The sequence below is a fragment of the Stegostoma tigrinum genome, chromosome 9 (genome assembly GCF_030684315.1).
Source record: "Stegostoma tigrinum isolate sSteTig4 chromosome 9, sSteTig4.hap1, whole genome shotgun sequence".
NCBI lineage: Eukaryota > Metazoa > Chordata > Chondrichthyes > Orectolobiformes > Stegostomatidae > Stegostoma > Stegostoma tigrinum.
Window position 1 is genome coordinate 93,911,531 of NC_081362.1, and position 17,534 is coordinate 93,929,064.

The 17,534-nt window shown below is 42.0% G+C and overlaps 1 protein-coding gene across 4 annotated transcripts in view; it reads right to left on the bottom strand.

Annotated features, from left to right (window-relative positions):
* LOC125454703 (collagen alpha-1(XII) chain) overlaps positions 1-17,534 on the bottom strand; it is a 266,793-nt gene that overhangs the window by 172,767 nt on the left and 76,492 nt on the right. For 3 of the 4 annotated variants that reach the window (XM_048535772.2, XM_048535773.2, XM_048535776.2), the window contains exons 16-22: positions 15,104-15,228; positions 7,723-7,872; positions 7,498-7,617; positions 6,017-6,181; positions 5,293-5,439; positions 2,032-2,171; positions 1,195-1,324 (exon numbers count right to left, since the gene is read on the bottom strand). In XM_048535772.2, the coding sequence (XP_048391729.1) occupies positions 1,195-1,324; positions 2,032-2,171; positions 5,293-5,439; positions 6,017-6,181; positions 7,498-7,617; positions 7,723-7,872; positions 15,104-15,228 (977 nt within the window). The remainder of the gene's footprint in view (positions 1-1,194; positions 1,325-2,031; positions 2,172-5,292; positions 5,440-6,016; positions 6,182-7,497; positions 7,618-7,722; positions 7,873-15,103; positions 15,229-17,534) is intronic. The other variant, XM_048535777.2, reaches the window with a different exon arrangement.

The following is a 17,534-nucleotide window of genomic DNA, read 5'->3' on the forward strand; positions in this document are numbered from 1 at the left end:
ATAAATTCATGCTGACTCCGTCTGATCTTGCCACTGCTTTCGAAATGCTCTGCTATAAAGTCCTTCAAAATGGATTTGAGAATTTTCCCCACTACTGATGTGAGGCTCACTGGTCTAGAATTTCCTGTTTTCTCTCTACCTCCCTTTTTGACTATTGGAGTGACATTAGCCACCTTCCAGTGTGCAGAGACTGTTCCAGAGTTTATAGATGACCAACAATTCATCCAATGTGTTTACAGATACTTCCTTAAGTACACTGGGATGTAGATTATCAGGCCCTGGGGATTTATCAGCCTTCAATCCCATCAATTTTCCCAGCACCATTTCTCTACTAATATTGATCTCCCTTGATTCTATAATGACACTGAGGGCAACAGGCTGAACATCATTGCTGGAAAACCATCACCAGGTGAGTGTCAGAGTTAATGACTTCCCTGCTCAGGGGTAGCACAGTTGATAGGGTAGATGGACAACAATTCTAGCCCATGGTAGGGGAGCCTAAAAGTAGACAGCACAGGTTGAAGTTGAGAAAGGAGAGACACAAAGGGGTCTCTAGTGGCAATAGTTTTCATGCAGAGGGTGGTGAATGTCTGGAATGGTCTGCTGGAGGGAGTGATGGAAGGAGTACAATTTTATCATTTACGAAACATTTAGACTAGTACATAGGCATAGCAGGATATGGGCCAAACGCATGCAAATGGAACTAGTTTAATTCTGAAAACTGGCTGACATGGACAGGTTAGGCTGAAGGGTCTATTTCAATGCTGTAGACCTCTATGACTCTATGACTAGCAAGCTGCAGAGAAGAGCTCCCTCTGCAATGCCCCATCAATGTTCCTCAACTTGCGCACTGAAGAGCATAGCTAACTTTACTAGCTCTGCTCCCTACGTCAGTCCTCTATTGAATATACTGATACTAAATACTTGACTTAAGACAGAGCTAAAGAGGCACCAGAAAAATTGTACGGCAGATCTCTTTGTTTGCACATTTAGGGAAACATGCCAAGCAAGATAGAGCTGGATCATTTTCATTGCATCAACAGTCATAAATAGCTTGAAGCCAAGTTTCGATGGGTGTTCTGCCATTACAATCAGACGATTTCAAACAAAACAATCTTCAAGGTTTGACGAACTTTTTTTTGTTACATGGACCTTGTAATATAAGTAAAAACAAGCAGATAGTATCTGACTCACGTGTGGTCTCTGTTCCCATAAGAGGTTCACTGACTTCTCCTTCCAGCAATCCGTACACATTAACAACATATTCCGTGTCAGGTTGCAGGTTTGTCAATACTGTGGTCTTGGTTCTTCCACCAACTAACACCTGAAAGAGCATATTGCCATCATCCAAATATGGCAATGAACTGGGGACAGTAAAACAATGCAAACAAGGGGAGGAAGGCTGCACATGTGGTTCCCTGCACAATACATAGTTTTGGCTCTTTGATTCTGACCCATATTTATTGGTAATCATAATGGCTACATGAAATTCCCTGTGTAAGAGATGGCTTCACATTTTTTATTGAAAGAGTAGGAAGACAAGGTTAGCACAATTGCATTCATTACTGCAGCCTCACAGAATGACAGCAACCATAAAGTATCTGCCCCACTTGTGGTGTGGGCCTCATGTGTCAATCTGGTGCTGCATTCACACTACAGTGTGAGCCCGTTCCACCTTGAACCCAATCTGCCTACATCACTGCCGAGTCCACAATGATCACAGCTGAAGCTTGATGGTGCCCAGACTCACAAGTGGCAATGTCAAAACAAACTCTCTCTTCGCCCTGTAAACTCAAGAACGACCACATACATTTTGAATATACAGTTGGTGACTTTCCTGCAACAGCATGCTCACAACACAGTGGTCACTGTTTGACCACATGGCATGATGTGCTGAATGTGGGGCAGGAAGAGGATCAAATACAAAACATATAAATGTACTACCATATAGACCAAAGTTTGACCTATTAACAGTTGTGTCAATTTGACTTCTTTAATATTTACAGAACATTTGAAAAGCTGCGAACTAACCTCCTCAGGTCTCCCTCCAGCCACTGGTTGGTATTCCACTCTGTACCGATCAAAGCTTGAATCAGAGTGATCCCATGTTACCCGGAAGGAGCGATGAGTTGCATCAGAGGTAACCAGGTTTCTTGGAGGATTCAAGTCACCTACAACAGCAAATGACAAGGGAGAACATGAGTAGATCCCTCTAGTACTCACCCGACTAGCTTAGCACTCACGCATTTCTCATGGTTCCCAAACTGACTGATGGACAATCCCAAGCATCTTGCTAAAGCTCCTTCGGCAGCACCACCCAAACTCTGCAACCTCCACCGTCTGGAACAGCATAGGCAGCATAACGTTAATGGAAACACTATTGTTTCCAAATACATCTCCAAGTTCCATGTTTCTCTGAATTGGATACATATTGTCATTCCTCCATTGTTGATACATCAAACTCCATGTACCTCATAAACTTACACGCAACGTGAGAAGCCTAGTCCAAACCATAACTACAGAACATAGAACATAAAACATAAAAAATAGAACACAGAACGTGGAACATTGAACAGTACAGCACAGTGCAGGCCCTTTGGCCCACAATGTTGTGCCGACCTACTATCCTACTAAGATCAATCTACCCTGTATACCCTAGATTCTGCTCTCCTCCTTGTGCCTATCCAAGAGTTGTTTAAAAGTCTCTAAAGTATCTGACTCCACTTCCACTGCCGGCAGTGCATTCCACACAACCTCCACTCTCTGTGCGAAGAACCTACCTCTGATATCTTCCCCATAGGCATCTTCCTCTAATCATTTTAAAGTTATGCGCCCTCGTAATAGACATTTCCACCCTGGGAAAAAGTCTCCGAACATCCACTCTATCTATGGCTCTCATCATCTTGTAAACCTCTATCAAGTCCCCTCTCATCCTCCTTCGCTCCAATGAAAAAAGCCCTAGCTCCCTCAAGCTTTCCTCATAAGACCTGTCCTCCAGTCCAGGCAGCTTCCTGGTAAATCTCCTCTGCACCCTCTCTGAAGCTTCCACATCTTTCCTGTAATGAGGTGATCAGAACTGAACACAATACTCCAAGAGTGGTCTAACCAGAGTGTCATAGAGCTGCAGCATAAGCTTGTGGCTCTCAAACTCAACTCTCTGGACAATGAAAGCTAATACGCCTTCTTTATAACCCTATCAACTTTGGTCGCAACTTTGAGGGATCTGTGGATGTGGACCCCAAGATCCCTATGTTCCTCCGCACTGCCGAGAATTCTGCCATTAACCCTGTATTCTGCATTCAAATTTGACCTTCCAAAATGAATCACTTCACACTTTTCTGGGTTGAATTCCATTTGCCACTTTTTTGCCCAGCTGTGCATCCTGTCAATGTCTCATTGCAACCTACAACAGCCCTCCACGCTGTCCACAACTCCTGCAACCTTTGTTTCATTGACAAACTTACAAGTCCATCCATCCACTTCCTCATCCAAGTCATTTATAAAGATCACAAGGAGCAGAGGTCCCAGAGCAGATCCCTGCAGCACACTACTGGTCAGCGAGCTCTAGGCTGAATACTTTCCATCTACAACCACCCTCTGTCTTCTATTGGAAAGCCAGTTTTGTATCCAGACAGCCAAATTTTCCTGAATCCCATGCCTCCTTATTTTCTGAATGAGCCTACCATGTGGAACCTTATCGAATGCCTTGCTAAAATCCATATACACTACATCCACTGCTCTATCTTCATCTGTGTTTTGTCACATCCTCAAAGAATTCAATAAGGCCTATGAGGGATGACCTGCCCCTCATAAAGCCATGCTAACTATTTATAATCAAACTGTGCTTTTGCAAATAATCATAAATATTATCTCTCAGAATCCTCTGCAATAATTTGCCCACCACAGAAGTAAGACTGACTGGTCTGTAATTTCCAGGATTATCTTTATCCCCTTTCTTGAACAAGGGAATGACATTTGCCACCCTCCAATCTACTGGCACTACTCCAGTGGACAGAAAGGATGCAAAGATCACTGACAAAGGGGCAACAATCTCTGCCCTCATTTCCTGGCATATCCCATCTGGCCCAGGAGACTTATCTATTATCTTGTTTTTCAAAATTTCTAGCACATCCTCCTTCCTAACAACACCCTGTTCAAGCATATCTGCCTGTTTCATGCTGTAAGCATCAAGTGCACTCTCACTGGTGAATACTGAAGCAAAGTATTCATTGAGAACCCCCCCCCCCCCCCACCCCCCACCACCTCCTTTGGCTCTGCACACAAGTTCCCTCCACTGTCCCTGATTGGCCCTACCATCGCTCTGGCCATCTTGTTCCTCACACAAGTATAGAAGGCCTTGGGGTTTTCCTTGATCCTATCTGCCAAGGCCTCATCATATCCCCTTCTAGCTCTCCTAAGTCCATTCTTCAGTTCCTTCCTGGCTAACCTGTAGATCTTGAAGTTAACTCGGCCACATTACGGGCATTTAAACAGTCCTTGGATAAGCATATGGATAATGATGGGATAATGCAGGGGGTGGGGCTTAGATTAGTTCACAGGACAGCGCAACATCGAGGGCCGAAGGGCCTGTTCTGCACTGTATTGTTCTATGTTCTATGTTCTATGTTCTATGTTCTATGTTCTCTACAGCCTTGTCCGATCCTTGTTTCCTCAACCTTAAGCCAGCTTCCTTCTTCCTCTTGACTACATGTTCAAGATGTCTTGTCATCCAAAGTTCCTAGAGCTTAACATCCTTTCTTTGCCTCAGTGGGACAAACCTATACAGTATGTGTAGCAACTGCTCCTTAAACAACCTCTACATTTCTATTGTGCATTTCCATGAAAACATCTGATCCCAATCGGTGCTCCGGAGTTCTTGCCTAATAGCATTGTAATTCCCCCTCTCCCAATTAAATCCTTTCCCATACCATCTGCTCCTATCCCTCTCCATGGCCACAGTAAAGATCCGGGAGTTGTGATCACTATCACCGAAATGCTCTTCCACCGAGAGATCTGACACCTGACACAGTACAGTCTTGACTTTATAAAACCATCTAATTTCAGGCAGAAAATTGAAACTTTATTGGCCCATTTTGACTCCTTGAATTGAAAGAGAATCATAGAAATACTTGCAAACAGAAGGAATTGGAAGGCTAAAGGGGCATTCGGACAAATTAGATAGCTTTTTCCAAGGCCTAGTATGGGTACAATGGGCTGAGTGGACACTTTTACTTCAATATGATTCCCTGCACAGCATTTGGTAAAATCAAATTCTGGAACGATATTTCGTACCTGGCCCCTTGACACTGTTACAGAGGTTTGTGGTGAGGTCATCAACAATTTCGGCGAGCAGAGCAAAATCAGCCACAGTGTACACATGGATGCCGTCTGGATCAGTCGCAATCTGCTTCAATTCAGCTTCATCCGCATTTTTAATACCTAAGGAAGAACATCAGACTTGATAACACCCTCTACTCAAGAAAATGATATAGTTAAAATGTGAGCAGGCTAGTAATCAAACGCCCCTGGCTAATGTTCTGCAGCATAGCTACAATGAATACGAACAGATGGTTTCCAATGCTCAATATTCACAGCAGAATTGTATATCTAACTTCAATACTAAAATTAACTGCCTCTTCAAAGCATACCCATTGCAAAGTCATTTTATTAGAAATAATATTGCAGGTATTAATATTGATACATATGGTAACAATGCAATTAATACTGATCTAGTAATGTAGAGAATGCAAGCTTAAGTCCCTCCATAGATGTTTGACATTCAACTTAGTTTTAAAAAAATGGAAAGAAAGTTTGGTATCAATGAAAGTATCAGCTTCTCACAAAAATTCAACTGTACTTTAGGATATAATATTCATCCTGAATGGCAATATCACCTTGGTTGGTTGAATTTAGAAAATTTTCTGCACTGACTGTTTTGATCAAGTTATCTGCAATACCTTTAACTACCTTCTCTTCTTTCCAGTTTCACACTATGTTACACACCATGTCAACTCACCAACAGCATACAGCTCCACTCCAATGTTGCGTAGAGTCTCTGAGGGAACGGCAACATCATCTTGTGACTTGCCATCAGTGATGAGAACACCAATCTTACGCGCATTTGGCCGAGCACCAGCATCAGCCTTGAAGTTGTTTTGCAATATGTAGCTGAGAGCCATGCCTAAAAATAACATTGAGAGAATCACATTAAAGAGGGCAAGTTGTATTAATTATTGAGAGATGGTTCATTGAGAAATAAACTGAGAGTGGGAATTGGTTGAAGGCTTTGGCTAAAGATGTTCTCTGCTCCAATTTACTAGGTGAGAGATTAGAACATGGGTCTAGAAAGATGCATCAATAGGTAGTGGGGGAATTCACAGCTGTGCAGACATGTCATTGACCCCACCTCAGAGTTAGGAAGGTTAAACCTGTGTTAAACTCTGGTCAGCCGTCACAAGCAGAGACTGATGATCTGCATTGAGCACAAGGGGTGATGTGCAGTGGGGAAATTTGTGTCTGATGGTATGGCTCCCCCACACTTATTGTACAGGCTGCGTTTAACGTTACAGCAAAGGTATTCCAAACTCAAAACCCATGACAGGCTCCTTAGACAGCACCTTCCAAACCCATGACCACTTCCATTTAGAGGACAAGGGCAGCAGCTATCTAGGAACACTACCACATGTAAGTTCCGCTCCAAGCCACTCACCATCATGTGTTCCTTCAGTGCGGCTGGAAAAAAAATCACTGAACTCCATCCTAAAAGACATTGTGGGTCCTGCACATGGATTGCAGCAGTTCAAGAAGGCAGCTCACCACCACCTTGCCAAGGGGGCAACTAGGGACGGGCAATAAATGCTGGCCCAGTCAGTGATGCCCACATCCCACGAATGAATTTAGAAAAAAGGTAAAGGAATGGGGAAACCATCTTAGCTTGGAAGAATTGTAAACTGTCGGGAGGACAGTGTGGAACTCCAGAAGGACGTAGACAAGTTGGGAGAGTGGTAGGATAAGCGGTAGATGAGGTTAAATCCAGACAAAGGTAAGGTGATGCATTTTGGTCAGAAAAACACAGCAAGATAATAAAAAATAGGGAGTGTAATTCTGGCAGGAGGGGACTGGAGTAGAGGGGCACAAGTGCATATCTGTACAGATCATTGAAGGTTGCAGGGTAGTTAGACAGAGCAGTGAGTAAAGCTCACAGTATCCTAGTTTTTACTGATAAGGGCTTACAGTGGAAGAGCAAGAAGCACTTGTTAGACCTCAGCAGGAGTATTGTGTACAATCCTTGGCATTGCATTATAGGAAGGATATAAATGCATTGGAGACAGTGTAAAGGCAATGATTCTGTAATAGCTAGTCTTCGTTAGAGACTGGTTCAAGTCACAATCAACTGCAGGTCATCTGTGAACTAACTAAAAGATAGCACAGATTCAAGAGGCTGAATGGTCTGTGTTTCTAAAAGATCATCCAGATCCACAGGATAAAATAGCTTACCTGTTAAGGTGTTGCCACCTTTGTAAGGTAAAGTTTCTACAGCATCGAGTAAACTCTTCTTGTCTCTGTACTGGTTCAGGTTCCATTCAGTCCTGGGATCTCCACTGTACTGGGTCAGACCTAAGAACATTCAGGCATTGCAGTGAGGCATGTCATTTGATTTTGTTCTTTGGAGAAATGAAATAGCAAATTGACAGAATCAAGAAGGATTCTGCAGTCGCTCACCAAACTGGACTCTTCTTGGGCCGATGTCGAAGGCTTGAACCAGCTTGGCGATGAAGCTCCTGATCTGGCGAAAATTAAGTCGCCCGATACTCCAAGATCCATCCACAAGCAGCACAATATCAGCAGCTGCCTTAGTGGTACACTGCAGCCCTGTCACAGTGAAAAATAGTTACTACAGAAAACAAACCTCTGGCGTAAAATTTTAACCTTCTTCTAAAGGAGAAAAATGTACACGTTAGGCAGCAGATACCATTGTTTAGGAATAAAGTGTATAAATTAACTAAACATAAAAGACAATTTGCATTAGAATTTGGCTAAGAAACACAAGCAAATCAGGTTGAAATTTGCTGTTCTGCTCACCTTTGCAATTAACGTTAAGTAATCTCTATCAACCTTGGGAATTAAATTGGGGTTATAATTGGCATTGCTTTCGTAACAAGAGTTCAAGTAACACAATGACGCTTCTTGTTACATTTCACATCTTTGTGCCTCATATTTTTAAGCAGACCAGCAGGTAAATCTTAGTAACTATTATTTGAACGAAGGTTGTTCCCCTTTAAAGCTAAAATACTGTGGTAGATGGATATATGGTAATCCGGGCATAGAGCTGCAAATAATAACATTCTAAACTTAATAGCAAATTAAGATTTTTGAATTGGAAATTGAAGTAATGCGGAATTATTAATGTGTTTTTCCAATGGGTGAAGCAGATTGTAATGCAAAAGGACAAAACTATTAGAAATCGGTTGCCAAATGTCCAAATATAATATTCCTTGCTTCCAGCAACTGAACTATGAACAGCCTTTGATTACCATCTTCCTCACCAGCTCATTTTGTATAAGGGATATTGTATTAAGTTAACTGTTGTCCCCTTAATGCTATCCTGCTGAAAGTCACTCAATGTTTTTGAAGATCCTTCGAATTCAAAAACAAGCAGTCATTGTGTCCAATTCCAAATCAAATACTGTAAAAACATCAAAATCAATAAAAGTGATGAATTGTAAGTCAAACACTCAATTCTAACTCAATCCATGTAGGTTAATATTGTTACATATGTGTTCATGATTTCTGTGTGAGAACACACAGCACAAATCAGCTAAAAAACAGTTCCCAGATTTCACAATTCCAATTATTCTCATAAACAAACTAAAATATAGAAAAACACCCTGTAACTCAAGGCAGAAATCTCCAGAAAGTGGGATGAAAATATGAAGAATTGCATTGCACAAACACCAGAGATGACAAGACACAGAAAAGGTTTGAGGGGATTTTTTATTTAAATGAGTAAAGTGCTTGCATATGTTTCAACAACATTTTGTTTGTCTTTCTTTTTTGCTGTTTTCATGATCCACATAATTGCTGGTTACTTGACATTGCAATGGCTTCCAGCCTTTGGTCTCATTTGCACCCATCTTGGAAATTTCAAGAAACATCCACTCCAAAGCTTAATATATTTCTTCTGTGCTCATGTACGATTCCTGCTTTCATTGGCTGGAATATTGTAAGCAGGTACATAGTGCTAGCTGCAAAATCAAAAGGGAACGGGACTGGAGGAAGGTTGTCTTCTGTGTAAATGTCAAAACTGAAAACGTTATGGTTTGACAAAGGGAATAAATAATCATTAGAGTCTCTGAGCCATGTGCGACATATAGACTGTACATGCTCACGACCGGAAAATAAAGAACAAATTTCACATTTTGAAGTGGTAACGGCATCTTAGTAGCTACATTGTTAAACTCTGCAACAGTTGGAGTGGACTTCCAAATTTCCCATACAAACACTTAGTACACTCATTACTTCTGTGTGTTACATCAATTCATTTAAAATAAACTGGTTAATATCTGAATGTAAAGGAATAGGAGAAAATAATTACAGGGAAAAATTCAGTGCTTTGAAGATTTTACTGCTCTGAGTGGGATCTCCAAAGCCTATATTCAAATGAATCTATTATTTTTAAATAACAGGTTTTTTTAAAATCAGTAAGCCCTGACTCTGTCCACAGTTTGCATTTAGTAATACTTGGAGGTAAGGCAAGTAGTTCCACTCAATGGCAAGGAACCTGGAGGAAGGTTTAAGCATTTGCAGTCAGTAGCTGAACGCGCAGCAACCTTTTCCTGCCTGAAATATGACAGCACAGCTGTTTGAGATACCTGACACACACTGTGAATGTGTTCCCACTCTAATGCATGCTAGAGTTTAGAATACCTTTGCTGGCAGTGGCCAAGAGGTGACAGCCAGCAGTCAGACCACATGGAGACCCCCTGTGCTGGGCTGCTATGGAGACCGCTTGGAGTTGGACAGCAAAGTCTGTCTTTGTAACTTTGCTTGTTTTTCTGGCCTATGGCTATACCGTGTAAAGATGTAACGTAAATTTTGTTTTCTTCATTTCTTTATTCTGAACTGAGGGTTGTACCTAGGGTTGGTGACATTATTACACTGTAACCAATCTGTAACTGAAGAGGTTGTACGTAGATGCCTTTGTATCTAAGACAGTGCAGTCAGTGGTGACTTATAAACTATTCACCATGTGGACGGAGTACATGTGACAATAAAGCTAATTCAATTTATCTGAGTATTAGATTAGATTCCCTACAGTGTGGAAACAGGCCCTTCGGCCCAACAAGTCCACACCGCCCTTTAGAGCATCCCACCCAGACCCATCCCCCTATAACCCATGCACCCCTGAACACTACAGGCAATTTAGCATGGCCGATCCACCTAACCTGCACATCTTTGGACTGTGGGGTGAAAACGGAGCACCCAGAGGAAACCCACGCAGACACGGGGAGAACGTGCAAACTCCACACAGACAGTCACCCGAGGCTGGAATCGAACCCGGGTCCCTGGCGCTGTGAGGCTGCAGTGCTAACCACTGAGCCACCGTGCTGCATTCCATCTTTAGAACAACTTATATTGGAACAGTCTGGTGACACCATTTATTTGTCGCTGTATGTTGCAGTTTAGAATGTGATGGGCAATTCTACTGAAGTAAAATAATTACTGACATACAACATAATTCAAAATCACCCTCTATGAAATATTTATAATATTATCTATGAGCATCACAGTCTGTGTGATATGCTGGAATATAATGAAGTTACGACAGCCCTACTCTTTCAGCAGACAGAAATAACTGCTGGTAAGTTTAAACCTGAGGGCCACCACACATCAGGAAGGGGTAGATGTCCAGAAAGAGAGCTCTTGTGGTAATCACAGCCTCTGTGGGAAATGAACCCAAGCGTTTGGCATCACTCTGCATTTCAAACCAGCAATCCAGCCAACTGAGCTAACCAAATACAACAGTATGGTTTATATGAATGTTATTTGACTTTGTTACTCTGAGGCAATTAGTTTTGTGACTATCTTATTGCCACTTTAGAAGTGTGGGGTCACTGTTTAAAATGCAAAATTGACTCGATTAAGTTAGATTTTTCTGCACAGCCATTCATATCTGCATTGACAGTGTGTAGAGGGAAGATTCATATGAGTGTATTAAATGTTCATAAGAGGACAGAATTTGGATCTCAGTCTGAGGAAATTCAATTCATATGCACATGCACTCACACCCACACACACACACACACACACACACACACACACACACACACACACACACAGAGACAAGATCCTAACTTTATTACTTTATTCTCACAAATGACAATTGGAGTTCTTTGCACTGAATGTGCTTGGGAACTCCCCCTGCAGGCAGTACTAAGGATAACAGCAGTACACTCTGGTGATGAATGAACTTGCAACTGGTCCAATAACCATGGCTAAGAGTCCCCAGCTCCCATGACAACCAACCCCCATGGAGGCAGCAATAAAAAATCCTGACAACATTGACCTGACTGAGAGGTAAAGTGCCCCTTTCTAGTCTGAAGTTAAGGCTGTAGTCAGATGCCAATGGTATCACTGAAACCTGTATTATATTTATAGTGGTTGCCTGATCTCTTTCAGTAAGGGTCTGTGTGCATCTAGTGAAGATCAAAGAAGGTAGGTCCATAGGTTGCATTTTCAGCACCTAGCCCCCACCCAATCCCTCATCCTTACATATTCCAGTGGGTGGTGAGTGAACATGTGCTGAAATTATTTCAGAGATAGTAAGAACTACAGATGCTGGAGAATCTGAGATAACAAGGTGTAGAGCTGGATGAACACAACAGGCCAAGCAGCGTCAGAGGAGCAGGAAAGCTGACGTTTCAGGCCTAGACCCTTCTATGCCCGAAACGTCAGCTTTCCTGCTCCCTTGATGCTGCTTGGCCCACTGTGTTCATCCAGCTCTACACCTTGTTTTCGCATGTGCAGAAATTAACCACCCAATTGTTCAGTTGAGTACAATACAAATTGATTGTCTGGCAATGAAAGTAGGATTAAGGTTTCAGGATTAGGTCCTTGGAAGAATTGGGAAGAAGACTTAAGGGAAGTATGAATATGGATCAGATTCTACATCTCTTTAACATCTTCATTTGCTGTAAAAGCTTCTCAAGACAACACAAAACCGTTGTCACACAAACACATTCATAAGAAAATAGAACATGGGAGCAGGTGTAGGCACTTTGGCTCTTTAAGATTCCTCTACCATTCAGTAAGATCATGGATGATCTTGTGGTGTCAGCTCCACTTTTGTTCTCCTTCCCACAAGCCTTCACTCCCACATTGCATAGAAATCTATCTAACTCAGCTTTGACTAAATTCAGCCTTTAAATTCAGCCTGCACCATTTTCTGGGGGAGAAAATTTCTAAAGCAAATGACTCTTTGAGAGAAAAGATGTATCCTTATCTCCATCTTAATAGAAAGGGGTCTTATGTTAAAACTAGTTGTGGGGTCCCAAACAAGGTGAATCACATGTTCACCATCAACCCTGAGGATCCCCTTCACAATCTTTTATCTTTCAAAAAGATCACCTCTCATTCTTCCAAACTCTAATGGGAAAAGGCCCAATTTCTTCAAACTCTCAAAGCCCTTTATCCCAGGAATAAATCGAATGAACATCTTTTGTAATGTTTCTAATGCAATTATATTCTTTTTCAAGTAAGGAGACCCAATTGCACACAGAACTCCAGAAGTGGTCGACACTCTGTATAGCTTCAGTAAAGTTTCTCTACTTTGACAATCCATGTACCTAGCAAGAAACACTGATATTCTATTTGTATCCCAATCACTTGCTGTAACTGCACACTTTGTTAAGAAAGCATATGGTGTTTTGGCTTTCATTAACAGGGGGATTGAGTTTAAGAGTCGTGAGATCTTGTTGCAGCTCTATAAAACTTTGGTTAGACCGCACTTGGAATACTGCGTCCAGTTCTGGGCGCCCTATTATAGGAAAGATGTGGATGCTTTGGAGAGGGTTCAGAGGTGGTTTACCAGGATGCTGCCTGGACTGGAGGGCTTATCTTATGAAGAGAGGTTGACTGAGCTCGGTCTCTTTTCATTGGAGAAAAGGAGGAGGAGAGGGGACCTAATTGAGGTATACAAGATAATGAGAGGCATAGATAGAGTTGATAGCCAGAGACTATTTCCCAGGGCAGAAATGGCTAGCACGAGGGGTCATAGTTTTAAGCTGGTTGGTGGAAAGAATAGAGGGGATGTCAGAGGCAGGTTCTTTACGCAGAGAGTTGTGAGAGCATGGAATGCGTTGCCAGCAGCAGTTGTGGAAGCAAGGTCATTGGGGTCATTTAAGAGACTGCTGGACATGTATATGGTCACAGAAATTTGAGGATGCATACATGAGGATCAATGGTCGGCACAACATTGTGGGCTGAAGGGCCTGTTCTGTGCTGTACTGTTCTATGTTCTATGTTCTATGTTCTACTAGTTTATTGTGATTCATGTACCAGAATCACCAGATCCTTCTGTACATTCTGCTGCAACCCTCCTCCATTTAAATAACATACAGGAAAAGTTCACCAGCTCCCACATTATACTGCATCTGCCATTTTGTTACATTCCCTCTTGAGCAGTCCACATCCAATTTAAGACTCTCTAATACCTCTTACCAAAACAGACACAGAAAAAGTAATTTATACTCAGCAGGTCTGACAGCAGCTGCGGAGAAAGAAACTGAGTTAATATTTTGAGTCCCATTTGAGTCTCACTCAGAAAAAGCTTGGAACATTAACATTGTTTCTTGTGCTCTACAGATGCTGCCAGACCTGCCGAGTTCCTCCAGTGTTCTCCACCTTTGTTTTTGATTTCCAGCATCTCCAATATTTTGCTTTTACTTGCTGACCAATCTTGGTTTCATTGGCAAATTTAGCTACCGAGCATTCAGTCGTCACATTGAAGTCATTGATATAAGTTTTAAAAGCTGAGGTACGAGCAGTGATGCCTGTAGCACTCACACAATTACAGCTTGCCATCCCAAAAAAAAAGGATGTGAGTGTCATTAATGCCTGCTTCCTGGGTAAGTAACCAACTATTACCTAACCAATCCTTTATCTGTGTTCCTCCTTATATCATAACCTTTCATGATAGGCTGTCAAATGACGTTTGAAAACCCATGTGCATGAACCACCTCTAGTTTTAAAATATTCTCCTTTATCCATCTATCTTGCTACTCATCACTCCATTTATTCTATATCCAGTAAATTACCTATTTACAAAAAAAGTTTTAAAAGTTCTAATATTAAATTCTTAGAAGATTTTGAGGTGATGTCAACTGAAAAATTTAAGCTGATATGAAGATTTTTGTCTGGTATGGCTATTATGGAACCAATAGAGTTAAGATTCAGGTCAGCTATGATATAATTTTAAGGCAGATCAGATTTGAAGCAAGTGAGGTCTTGTGATGCAGTGGGTAATGCCTTGACGCTCAGATAGAAGCTCCAGGTTCAAGTCCCACTAGAGGACCTGATGGCCACTGATGGTGTGTTTAGAACTCACTGGTACATTGTCTTTTTATAAATCCTTCCTAAATGCCTAAAGTAGTTTTGGGAGATTGAGAAAGACTCCTGGTCACTGATAAGTGGAGCTGGAGGAATACAGCAGGCCATGCAGTATCAGAGGAGCAGGAAGGTTGGTGTTTCGAGGGTCCTGACCCGAAATGTCAATTTTCCTGCTCCTCTGATGCTGCCTGGCCTGCTGTATTCCTCCAGCTTCACACTGTGTTATCTCTGACTCCAGCATCGGGACAGTTCTTTCTATCCCCTAGTCAGGGACACTTGAGGCATCTGACTTTCACCAGGGAAAACAAGTGAGAGATCACAGACCTAAGCATGCACTGTGTCTGCTCCATGGGCCTATAGGTACAGGGAGGTTTCCAAGTTGAGTTTGGGTGGCTGAATGAGATCCTTACATTCCTATTAGTGCCAACATCTAACACGTTGCTGCTTTGGAGAGAAGTTTCATGTTAAGTCACTGGTCAATCAGTAACCTCACTACCTGGTGGTCCAAGAGGTTTCTCCACTGCTTCATCAGAGAGGGTCGTCTGTTCTTCCCCAAAAAGTGGGGCACTTTCTCCACCCTCAAACATTCCGGAAACAGCCACTTTATAGGTGGTTCCAGCTCTGGAAATAAAACACAATTTGACATAACAGTTCATATCAAAATGTTTGCCTTGCAATCAAATTGATCACTTCATTGTGAGGTAACACCAATAGCCAGGTGATAATAATTCCAAAAGGGTATGAGAATGTGAGAGAAAAAAAATCATTTATGAGTAGTCACTCTGCAACTCAATCCCCAGACCTAGCATTTACTACAAAACCTGAAACTGCTGGAGAAACTCAGCAGGTCTGACAGCATCTGTGGAGAGACAAACAGAATTATTGTTTCGAGTTCAGTGACCCTAATTCAGAACTCATTCATTATCCTAACGTACAGTTATTGCTGGACTAAAACACTCAAAACATAGAAAACAGAATAGGAGAGCTCTAATACAGAGCCCACCATGCTTGTGCTGACCATGATACCATTCTAAATTAATCCCATCTGCCTGCACATAGTCTGTATTTATAGTCTCTATTTCCTGCCTGATCATGTCTCTTTCTAAATGCCTCTTAAACAATGCTATCATATCTGCTTCTACCAGCTCTGCAGGCAGTGCGTTCCAGGTAACTAACATACTCTACACAAAAAAACCTGCCTTGCACATTTCCTTTAAGCTTTCCCTCTCTATCTTTAAATGTCTGCCCCAGAGTTTTTCAGTTCATCCTGGAAAAAAGACTCTGACTATCCACCTCATCCACACGCCTCATAATTTTACATACTTTCTTCAGGTCACCCATCAGCCTCCAACACTTCAGCAGAAACAATCTGAGTTTGTCCAACCTTTCCTTACAGCTAATACACTCTAATCTACCCTCACATCTTGATAAGCTTTTTTTTTGCACCCACTGCAAAGCCTCCATATCCTTTCTGTAGTATCTCAACAATTTCTCTCACAGCAGCTAGGAATGATGGTGGCCGGCATCCTTTAAGCATTGTTTAGGAGAAGCTGAGATGAACAATGCCTCCTGCATCCTGCCTGCACCTCCATCCATCCTCCACCACCAACCTATCTGCCTCCATCCCCTTTATCTCAGATCTCCCCTTCCAGCTGCTCAGAGTTTTGAGAAATTTCACAAGAGCATTATTGAATAAACCTTACATTGCACCACACTGGGAGACACAGGGAATTGACCAGTCAGTATACATTTTAAAAGGGTCAACTTAAACAGAGAAGAGAGATGTAGAAATGCTTAGGGGGTGAATTTAAGAGCTCGGGGTTCAGAAAGCTACACTGCTACAAAATTAGGGATGCACAAGATTTCATGACTGAAGGAGCACAGATATCCTGGAGGTTGAGGTGCGTGGGTTTGATGTAGAGTGATGATGGGGCTCATAGGGGCTGAGGCCATTCGAATACACTATGCAATTATTAAAAGAACTGTGGATGCTGTAAATCAGGAAGGAAAAAAAAACAGAAGTTGCTGGAAAAGCTCTGTGATTAAAAATCAGAGTTAACATTTCGGATCTGGTGACCCTTCCTCAGAAGTGAAATTGTTAAATCTGAGGTGCTGGCAGTAACCGGGGGCAGTGAGAATAAAGGTGATGAGTGAGATGGGGTTTGGTATTTCTAAGAATACTGAGAACAGATGATTACAGGTTTGAGTCTGACTGCAACTACTTTTAAAGCAACGTTCAAGGCCATAGATCTGGTGTAGGGCAGTGGGACTATTGCAGATAAGTGCATATTTTTATCAGTACGGAATTGATGGGCCAAAGAGCCCCTTCTGTACTGCATGATTCAGAGTTCCAAATGAGCTCAGATTTCTGGAGGACGAAAAGTACAGCCAAGGGAATGTTGGAATAGCTGAAAGTGGAAGTGAGATGGTCATGGACAAAAGTTTCAGTAGTAGATGAGCTCAGGCAGGGGTGGAGGGGAGAACTTTGCGGAAGGGGACACAGGTGATTGTGGCACCAGACAGGATACACAGTCATCAGCTCAGCTTCGGGTCAACTCGGAACAGATTGACAAAACATGTAATCAAAGGAATCATTCTGCCAGAACCAGATGGTTAGCAAAGCTTCATCATTTCCAGACAGGCTTTTGAGCGAGCTGTTACGTATGGAAAACACCAGGAGAATATGATACAATATTCTACAGGCATTCTGTATCTGGCTCTTTTTAAAAGCACCGAGGGCCTTTGACCAACAAACTATTCCAAATGGTTGCAATCAAAACTGCATTAAATAAATGTTTAAATATGATAACTGCCTCATGAGCATCAAAATCTGTTTCAGGCTTTACCTTCCCCACTCCATCAAGTAACTGGTAACATAGTTTAGCAAATATATGCAACACTGATATTTAATTGCACCAATGGGAGGT